We start from the raw sequence: 11146 nt of genomic DNA on the forward strand, positions 1-11146 counted from the left end.
GAATCTATGTGTATTATGTCTATGATTCAGAATGGAAACTGACAACACCCTATCATCAAGACAGGTAAGCACCAATCATGTTCTCTAGAAAATGTGACAATCTTTTATTATTATAGGTCTATGTGTAATTTGTGTAGTAAAGCTCAAATTTGATTAACAATGGATAAAACATGATCATACAATTTCCCTCATAGTAAAAGGGAATAGAGCATATATTGGATAAACTGTGTACAATAACTCCTTACATAAAACGATTTCTGAAGGATCATGTGACAATGAAGACTGGAATAATGATGCTGAAAATTCAGCGTCAACATTTTTGTTTTTAAATAACATAAAACAGTTATATGTCACAATATTAATGTTTGTACTATTTTTTATCAAATGAATGCAGCCATGGTGATCCTACCGACCCCAAATATTTGAATGCTATACTTTTACCAATAATCCTGCAATCGCTGAATCTAATGAATGGTGCGGGTTATGTGTAGCAGAGGTAACGGTATCTTCTCTCCCCCGTGTGGAAAGCTCAGGCAAGCTCTTAGAAGCGGAGTAGAGCAGTTCACAGCTCACAAGAGCAATTTGGCCACTTTCACACCCCTTAATAACCTAGTTACTCCATCAGCACCTTCAGCATGTCTGATTATCAGTGCCCTGTCAGACCTGCAGATGCGCTTTTACGCGCGACTCCGCGTAATGCAGAGAGCTGCTTAACGGAGCAGTGCAAGTGTTCTGTGCATATAATCTGTAGAATGAATGTTGATTTAATTTGCGAAGACTGTCACTATCTTAGCTGTTACAGGCACTTTACGAGCAGATAGACATGCTTTGGACTTTGCGCGGAAGTTTTCTCTGCAGCTCCAAGATTGTGCGCAATGCAATTAAAGAGAAGAGAAACAAAAATAATAATACTTTTTTTCCCCCTTACTTATGTCCCAAGTTATATGTTCAGACTAGCTTAATCGGTGATTCAAAATCCAGCTTGCACTAAGATTAAGAGCGCAGAACATCTCTGTTCCTTTTCAGTCAGCGGGATGGATCAGATTCGTTTTGGGTGGGCACTCTCTGCCCCTCCTCTGGAAACTGACGAAATCATGGGTGGACATGGAATTTGAACTTGCTGCCGGCTCATGTCTCCAGTCTTTTTGTGGGCATCAGGGGAAGAAAGAGCACTGACTTCTGCGGCTCGGTGGAGGAGCATCAGATACATTTGGACTGCATTTGGAGAATCAGGAATAGCTAGTCAGTATTGTCTACTGGGAAAAATTTGTAAGTATTATTATTATTATTAACAATCTTGATACTTGATGATTATTACTGGCATTAACAAGTAATTGCTTTAGTTAAATGTCAGTTCAATCGCATTTTAATTTGACCATGCTCTCCTCTGCTCTGCTATTAGAGCATATATGCCTCAGTGCATCTCTTTGTTTCTCAGTTGACTGTCTGTCACCCTGGAGCTTTGTTCGCGCTTGGCATCATCTCACTTATCATTATCTCATCATTATCATTTTAATGCCTGTTCTGCTTTAATGCGGAGTGTGATATCAGTGGTGCTGGGGTTTAGATAAGCTTTGGATTGCTTTCAGATAAGCTTTTGGGTTTGATTTGGTCTGATTTTAATTGGTCTGTCTTCATTAGGCATAGATTGGCTTTAGATTTAGCGCGCGCTCAGATTTCCACGGCGATGTTAATTGTTAGAGAGCGATGCGTAAAGATGCTTTATATGTCGCTCTCTAGTGTTTGATAGTGTACTATATAGGGCGTGTGTGTTTGACTGTCATTGGTTTTGGACACCACAGCTGTCACAGGATGACCCGTATATTTCTGAGGTGAAGTAGGACTATAAGATGGAACAAATGTTACAGCCTTTTTAACCGCTAACTATAAATGATGCTTTCATAAACTCGTTCTCTGTTTGACTGCAAAGCCATTTATTGAATTGATAAAGTGAGACAAGAAAGCAAACAGAGAGTGGGTGTTTAAAGACTATTGGACCTGGAACAAAGACATAGACAGACATGAAACAGAAACAGTCTGACAATCAACCCACGTTAGAAGTAGCTAATCTGTTGCTGTAAATGCAAAAGTAGAATGACTTTTACGAAATGAAAAGCTTGCTTTATTTCCAGATTTGAGATGTTATTGGACGTTAAGCACATCCTCTGGTTGGTCTGTGCCTGCAGCGCTGTAACCCACGATGGTGAGTTTATGAGTGTGTGTGTGTGTGTGTGTGTGTGTGTGTGTGTGGCATTTTTACTTCTTCCACATTATTATAAACGTTTCCTTTTTACATTCACTTCGACTCTCCAAACCTTTAAAATAGATTAATGATGGACTGATATTAAAATTAGTGACAATACTGATTAGCCAATAATCAATTTAATGTAATGGCTGATATCAATAAATGGCAAATATAAAAATGTTATGCTAGTTTGTATAAAAAACAAAAAAAAACTTTTATGTAAATACATTTTTAATCTTTAAAAGAAAAAATGTATTATACAATTACATATAAATATATATTGTAAATATTATTTATTACATATTATTTATTTTAATATTATTATAATAAATAATATTAATTCTTAGTACTCAGTAGTACACTATATTTATATGTTTATTAAATATTTCATATTATACATTATAATGTAGTCTTGCCTAAATTAGCTTGTTTTGTTTATTTTTAAACTAGTTTATTAAATTATTAAAATAAATATTTTAAATAAAATATTCATTTTATTTATTATAATAATTATATTTACATTTAATTATTAATATGTATATTCATATTTAATTAGAATAAGTATATATATTTATATATTTAATAAATTATATGAATATTTTTCATATTCTAATAATACATATTTTAATCAAATATTCATTTAGAGATTTGTTAAAGAGTGTTAGATGACAATAAAGGAAACTAAAATTAGGAGAAATTAACCAATGGGATAGATAAAAAATCTGAAATATCTGTTAGTGACAGTTATGATGATGTATCATGCATCCCTAGAAATCATTGTAAACAAACCCAAATTGTTCAGCACTTCCTGTGTGTTAAACGACTACTTCCTGTCTGTTGCAGTGTTATTGTAGTATCATTGATTATTATTTTTGTTAATATTTTGAATTAGATTTTATTTGATTATATATTTATTATATTATAGGCAATATATGAAGAGTTCAGATGCAAAAGCCTCTAAGTGCCATCTGAAATTTTCTTCTAAAATGATCATTTTTATCAAGCTCGTTTATTTAAGTTCAGTAATTTCACTTAAATGACAATTAATAGGTAATTTTCATTGGCATTTAAGTGAAATTACTGAACTTAAATGTACAAGCTTGATACAAATGATCATTCTAGAAGAAAATTTCAGATGGCACTTAGAGGCTTTTGCATCTGAACTCTTCATATATAAATAGTTTTAATAAAGCTTTAGTTTATTTAGTTTCATTTACTTTATTATTTCAACTTTAAACAAAATTTTATTAACGTTAATAACCATGGTCTGCTATATGATGCTGTATGAGAGATGAACTGCAGCGTTTTTGGTTTACGAAACTATGTTTAAAACATCGATTAATGACTTGAATGTTTCTTTTAATCCCATAATTAAGGTGAAAATATCGAGTCTATCTGGAAACAGAATGTTTGAGTTTGTCAAAGTGTGTGTTAGTAAAAGCTTCTAGAAGATGCTATGATGTGTGTGCTCCTGGGTTCCTCTCCTCCATCTGCTTCTTGTTTCCCAGACTCGGCCCGTAGGATGAAGGTGGAGAGGAGTCCTCCGGTCCGAGGGTCTCTGGCGGAGCAGGTGGTCTTGCCCTGCCATTTCTCCATCCTCCCCGCCCCGACTGGCACCTCCAGCACACCCATGGTCTCCGGCGCCAACCCGGACCATCTGCGCATCAAGTGGACTAAACTCGAGGGCGATGAGGAAAGCATAGTGATGGTGGCCCAGAACGGGTTCATCAAGATCGGCCAGGGGTTTAAAGACAGGGTGTCTGTGCCCAGCCTCCCCGAGAACCAGGGCGACGCGTCTCTGACCGTGACGAGGCTCAGGGCCAGTGATGCGGGCGTCTACCGCTGTGAGGTGATGCACGGCATTGAAGACACTCAAGATACAGTCTCCCTGGACGTCACTGGTCAGTGATTCCTTATGCTAATTTTGAAAGTAATGCATGTTCCTGGTCAAATTGCTAATAACTTCCTTTTTTAGTTTGACGTCACCAAGATCCGTTAACACCAAGGATGATAATGATAAAGATATAGTTCTAGAAATCGTTGTAAATTGAGTGGTGCAGGAATGACGTCAGAACCTGGAAGTCTAATTCGCCGCGGGTTCCTTCAAGAATTTCCTATTTTTCAATTTGTGGGAAACAAAGCCTGTGGTAAACATAACTTGAGTTATATAGCGCAAAACATAACACACTCACACCCCAAACAGTCTTATATAGTTACTTATTAACTCTTTCCACGCCAGTGATTTTTAAAAAAAGTTGCCAGCCCGCGCCAGCATTTATCTTCACAAAAGTTTCATGGCCCCCAGAATATTTTGTTGTTGGAGTATATGAACATGCAATATATAAAAAAAACCATATATCAAACAATATATCAAAAGAACAGAGCCTCTGCTTTTAAACAACAACAGCAAAACGTTTTATTCTAGCTTAATGCATTCTTTTTTTTTAATCAACACTTGAATGTGTTTAAGTTTCATTAAAAAAGTAAAAAGCTGAGAAAATCACGTTTTTGTCCGTACGTACGTCTGGATGGGATTCAACGATGATCAAAACATAGATTGAGTAAATCGAGTCCATCAACACCCCCAACGCTTCACAGTCCATAGCTCGTCCTGGGTCGACATTTCATCCAGTAACATTAGGCAATTTTGATTTATATACTGTTTAATGTTGATGATCGCGTTATTTTACATTTGCATATGATATTGATTGTTTCTGCTTCTTTTTCGCCTGTGTTTACTCTTTCAGAAGATGTTTTATAGCGCCACGTACCGCATAACAGTGAAAACACGGAAGCCGGAAAATTGCGTCAATGGCGGGGAAAGAGTTAAAAACGTACGTTTTCAAAAATGAACGCAATTGCTTAAAAAAATCGTGTATTCGCTATGGGTGTGTGTAATTCACGTTGTAGAACGAAACGTCAAACTATCATCAAGTTATGTTTGTATGTTATATGTTCTATGTTTACCACAGACTTTATTTTACACATAAATTGAAAAACTCGAAGGAACCAAGCGGCAAATTAGACTTTAGACAAATTAGACAGAGTCCACACCAAAACTATAACGATATCGACACAGAGGAACGATTTCGTTAAAAATCACTTTCAGTAAAATGGTGTTTCTTTAGCTTCCTCCATCTTGCACGGTTTCCATTGGCAAACCCGTCCAGCAATGGCTCTCAGATGTGCTGCGCTTTTTTACTCTTGTAAGCACATGTGATGATGTAATTATTCATCGGAAGCCAAAATGGAACAGCGTTCCTGTCAGGAGACAAGGGCGGAAAGATTATTTTGCTTTAGAGTCTGGAAAAATCACTTTCAGAGTCTGGTTTTACCTCGAATCTTGACAAGGCCCTATTGTGTTTCTAAATAATATAAATGAAGGGTGAACGATTTGTGTTTTAACCAACGTAAGAAAATGTTTTTTGTTCTTTTTTGGGGTTTGCTGAATGACTGCATTGTGAACAAATGTCTGAAAAATCATCCAGGAAATAGTTCAAGTTAAAAAGGGTCCTAACTGTTGTAAAATGAGACCTTGGTTAAGATGATGTAAATCTGAATCGCTTTGCTATGTAGATGGATCAGATATTAAAGGTGCAGTAAGCGATTTCTGAGAAACTGCTGGTGCATCAGACAGCTAGCGCAAGTATAGATGAATCAGCAGCGATTCAACAATGACAATAGCATACAACAGCATATCTTGGATCTGTGAAACATTGCAAAACCAATGTTACTCGCGTATCGAGCAGAAACAAAGCATCCTCTGCGTCCGCTTTCAGGCCTTCCTGCTCAGCTCTCTCCAGCATTGGAAAGCTTTTCTAATATTAACGTGGGTTTTAAAGCTCTTGCCTGATTGAAACCCTTCTTCTTTCAATTATATTCCTCTGAGTTTTTCCTCTTTATCTCAGCTATCTCTCTTTCTACAATCTTTCTACAAATATATCGCTTGCTCCCTCTCTCTCCACCCCTTATTGCTGATTGGCTCTAGGTGCTCCGTGGATTGGTCCGATCCACTTTGTTTTTTCTCCTATTTACACTGCCAGGACTATGTACAAACACAATTTTCTTTTTCAGCACACAAAACAAACATCTAGCAAATATTCACAAAATTGTTTGTTTAGGGGTTGATTTAAATTTTCAACAACATTTCTCAGAAATCACTTACTGGACCTTTAAATGAATATCCTGGTTTCAATTCAAGCCAAATCGACAGAATCTGTAACATATGCTTTTTTTCCCCTTCAAATCAGTTCATTCATTCCCTGGGAATCAAACCCATGACCTTGGCATTGCTAGAGCCATGCTCTACTCTTTTAAAGTGTATGAAAATATACACTGTATATCCAACAATTAAAGGGACAGTTCACCCAAAAATGACATTTAATTAGTGTTCCGAAGATGAACGAAAGTCTTTGGAATGACAAAAGGGTGAGTAATTAATGACAAAATTTTCATTTTAGGGTGAACTATCCCTTTAAACATTATACATGCAATAACCTAACTTGTATTGAACCTGGAACATTCCTTTAACAGAAGACGTGAAAGAAACCATGCTAAAGATTTTCTTAGGTGACAAACAACACTTTATTTGTTTACCGCATTACGATGCCCAGTTGTGTGCAGTAAAACATGAGCACATCTGGCTCACGTGAGGCGGTGGTATTGGAGGGTTTGTAGGCCCGTTGAGAACTGTGTGTCTTCCTGCCAAATACACTCAATGCCCTCCGTTTAGGCCCGCGCTGCGCTGATTGCCACTCAAAGGTAGCGCTTGCCCAAAAAAAGCCAACACTGCCATCCCTCTGAGGAAAGCGCATTCAGAACCTGGCCTGCTCAGCCAGTAGTTTTGCTAATGTACCCAAAAAAGACTAGAAAAGCCCATATAAGGACAAATTACAGAGTCTGACTGCATGGCCTGTTCTGAGAGCCTGATTAGTATTCTTTGCTAAAGCAATATCAGTTTTTGCTTATATGTGCTGAAGTATTAAACATGAAACTCAAGCACGTTTGTGCTAAACTCAAATTGTGTGGTTTGTCTAGAGAACAAATCCCAGTGATTTAGGAACCAAAAGTCTTCTTTTATTTATTTATTTATTTATTTATTTATTTGCATGCCACAGCTGTTAGACAATTTGGACAGTAAAACCCTCTTTGGGAAAAGTTGCATCCATAAATTCATTCACTTTCTAAGTCTAAGTGAAAAATAGTGAACAAATCCCTGTGATTAAGAATAAGAAGTCTTTATATATATATATATATATATATATATATATATATTTTTTTTTTTGTTGCTGTTTTACTTTATTTTTACTTTATATTTTTTAGCTGTTTGACAGTTTGGATCTCTCTTGGAAAAATTTAAAAAGGAAACGTCTAAGTGAACAAATCCCTGTGATTTAGGAACAATAAAGTCACGTTTACACCAAGGATGATAAGTTATAAAAAAATCTTTCTAAATATAAAAGAATAGCAGAATCCACACCACAACTACAATGATAACACAAAGAAACAATATCGTTGTAATCACTTTCAGAACGACTTTTTTCCGCCGATGAACGATAAAAACATTGACAGCCAATCAGAATCCATCCTGCTTTAAGAGCGGCAGACGACCAAACTGCAGTGCATGTTTATAACAAAAACAGAAAGATATTGTGTGTTGGCATGGATGCTAATATTGTTATCATTATAGTTATCTTTATAGTTATCGTTCTTGGTGTGAACGGCCCTTAAGTGTTTTTTATTTTATTTTATTTTATTTTATTTGCAAGTTTTAGCTGTTGGACAATTTTATTTATACACATTCATATACATCTTTAGTCGTTGTGTTGCATCATGCACTGTTCACAGTAACAAATAGGGATACTGTACAGCAAAAATAGTGAGTGATGGTGATATGGATGGTTTTGATGCTTTGGTGCTGTGTAATGCTGTGATTACTATTCAGATCATGTTCAGTATTTGACACGGCAGGTTCCTGAATAGCTGAACAATAAAAGGATTCTTGATTTTTGCCAGACAACTGCTTGTTGTTGTGGCCGAAACCTCCAGGGTTCAGTACAAAGGCGGCCAATTTCTCAGAAAAGCAGCCCATTTGTTCACTTTTGTTGTTAGATGAAGTCAAATATGCATAACGCTGACCATATGACCATGTGACTGGAAATAAAATAAAAAAATTGAAAATATACACTACTGTTCAAAATTTGAAAGAAAAACGTACTGACCCAAACTTTTGAATAGTAGTGTATAGAGCTGCACGATTAATCGCTAAAAGATCGTGATCTCGATTTTACACAAAAATTTGCCTGTCTATTAAACCTTTGACAAAATCACAGCAGAATATTCAGATCTGCATTGGCGCTGCCGCTGATACAGAGAGAGGAGTTGTCATGTATGCAACAGCTACACAAATAGTCTTTTCAACCACACAGTATCATCATTTCTGTGTCACAAATGTTCAAATTATCACAGAAGAACTGGGATAAAAGTTTATAGTTCGGATATAAACACTGATGTCTTAGGAAGTGATCAAAACAATTAAACTTGCCGCTTCAAATAACGATTGCATCGATTACATTGTTATGCCAGTAGGTGGCGACAAGTTACTTAAAAAATTGATTTGACATTGAATCAAGCGTGCCGCACAAGCCCTGAAAAGTGAAGCCAAAACGTCTCGATCGCCCCCCGGTGACTGGTCCTAGTATAGGTCATAAGCCCCGCCTCCCCGTGTTATTCAACGGGACGTGAGACCAACTAAACAATTAAATACACTTCAAATATCTTTTTTCCAAAGGTGGTTTCTTTCATTTGCTGTCGTTTTTATCACGCTGATGTAAGTTCAAGTGTCTGTTTAAAAAATAATTTGGTTTTTGGTTAGTTACGTGATGCGGTGGTGTAACTTCATGATTGACAGCTGTGATTGACAGGTTCTCTGAGCGAAGTAGTCACTGAAGCACCAACGGACATTTTTTTCGGGATCTTCGGAGGACTGAGGAGATTGTATTTACTTTATTTTAACAAGCCTCTTGTCGTACTGCAATAAAACATTTTTTAAAGTGTGCAGAATCCACTCTCCCTGCGTGCGTTCTGCGAGAGTGAGGGCGGAGCGTTGATTTCGCGGCTTTACTTCCTGCTCACAACTGCGCAGGTCTGGTCCCGAGATCGCTACTGCGCAGACTCAAGTTCCAAATATGTCAGCGCCATATCGGGACACTGGTGGCTTCAGTTCTGATCAATGGAAGAGAGCGAAGGGGCGTTGTCCATCTTTTTTTACAGTCTATGGATTGAATCATTAATTTAGGAGATTTATAAAAAAAAATGCCGATTCATCCAGTAATAAAACAAATGAAGTATTTATGAGTGAGTCATTGAATCATTCATTCAACACGATTAAAAAAATAAATAAATCATTCAAATTAATTAAACACTTTTAAATAAACTGTAACAATTAACATTTCACCAGAACCTCTAGTAAGTTAAATGTTACTTTGTTTAGTTGTCCGTTCAGAATCGTGGTAGAATCACAATCTTTATTTGAAACAAAATAAATTATGTTTCTCAATTTATGCCGAATCATGCAGCTCTACTAGTTTAGAAGGTGTTCTTGTCATGGATACACAAATATATTACTGTATCACAAAAAAACTAAACAAAATGGCTATATATTAAATTTGATCATTTAAGTTTAGTTCTTGCTTTTGGTTCATGACCTTGATTTCTGTTTTTTCATAGGTGTTGTGTTTCATTACCGCGCCAACAGCAGTCGCTACAGTTTAGATTTCGAGCACGCCAAGCAGGTCTGCACTGATGTGGATGCAACCATGGCCACCGCTGAGCAGCTTTACTCAGCCTACGAGGACGGATTCGACCAGTGCGACGCCGGCTGGCTGGCAGACCAAACCGTCAGGTGATTTCTATAGCTCCACACTATGAAATCATGTTATCTACATTTGAATATTGCTGATACAACAACCACATCTGGGCTTGTTCTCCACAGATACCCGATAACAAAGCCACGGGAAGGTTGCCATGGCGATATGACACTAAAGCCAGGAGTCAGAACATACGGATTCAGAAATTCCTCTGAAATGTATGATGTGTACTGCTACGTTGGAAAACTTCAGGGTAAGTTTAGAAATCAGACTCATGCTGCGTTCACGTCTTGTCGGAATTACTATAATTATGAAATGACAGTATGGAGATTCTGCTCAGGGCTGGTCACATGCTCAAACTCAGAAATTACCTGTTTCTATGGCAACGCTAATAACACCTAAATGTTTTCATTGCAGTAATGACCATTTGAAGGGAAAATCTCTGATTGGATGGAAAATGTCATTTTGAAAAAAAATCCTAATTATCCACATATATTACATTTTAGTTTTTGTTTAAAAATATTTTTTTTCAATCAATAGAAATAGATATACAAATACAATGTCCATGTGCGGCTTTAATGGTAATGACAGCAAAACATTTAATCACATCTTTAATTTACTTCAATATTCTCTTGCAAAAGAAAAATACTTAAACTTAACCTAAAATGCTAAAACCTAAAACTTACTTGGTGAACTTTACGGAAACATGTTATCTCGAAAATGTCTGAAATAAAAATATAACAAATTATATTCCCATGTACAAATTCTTATATTATTTTATCTAAATAATATCACTATTTAATCTTTTTTTTCTTTAAATTAAAAAGGAAATGGAATTTTTATTTTCATTGAATATAATTAGAATTTCATATAACTAGAATTTAGAGAGCAAATGTCTCAATTTGAAGGGAAAAAATCTTAATGTTCCAAATATTTAATTTAATTTATTACATGGCTTGGTTGAATTCCAATGTAGAATTATTTCTTGATAACAGACCGCTGCGAAGTATAACACACCGTTGCCATGAAAAAC

The 11146-nt window shown here is 36.2% G+C and overlaps 1 protein-coding gene across 2 annotated transcripts in view; it reads left to right on the forward strand.

The window, feature by feature from the left end:
* Positions 1-559: 559 nt before the first annotated feature.
* Positions 560-11146, forward strand: part of vcanb (versican b) — a 30671-nt gene continuing 20084 nt past the window's right edge. Inside the window, exons 1-5 of one of the 2 annotated variants that reach the window (XM_082157018.1) lie at positions 560-1269; positions 2117-2203; positions 3754-4146; positions 9974-10148; positions 10239-10366. In XM_082157018.1, the coding sequence (XP_082013144.1) occupies positions 1131-1269; positions 2117-2203; positions 3754-4146; positions 9974-10148; positions 10239-10366 (922 nt within the window). In that variant the 5' untranslated portion in view covers positions 560-1130. The remainder of the gene's footprint in view (positions 1270-2116; positions 2204-3753; positions 4147-9973; positions 10149-10238; positions 10367-11146) is intronic. The other variant, XM_082157019.1, reaches the window with a different exon arrangement.

This window comes from Leuciscus leuciscus (genome assembly GCF_965113295.1).
Source record: "Leuciscus leuciscus genome assembly, chromosome: 24".
Classification (NCBI taxonomy): Eukaryota; Metazoa; Chordata; class Actinopteri; order Cypriniformes; family Leuciscidae; genus Leuciscus; species Leuciscus leuciscus.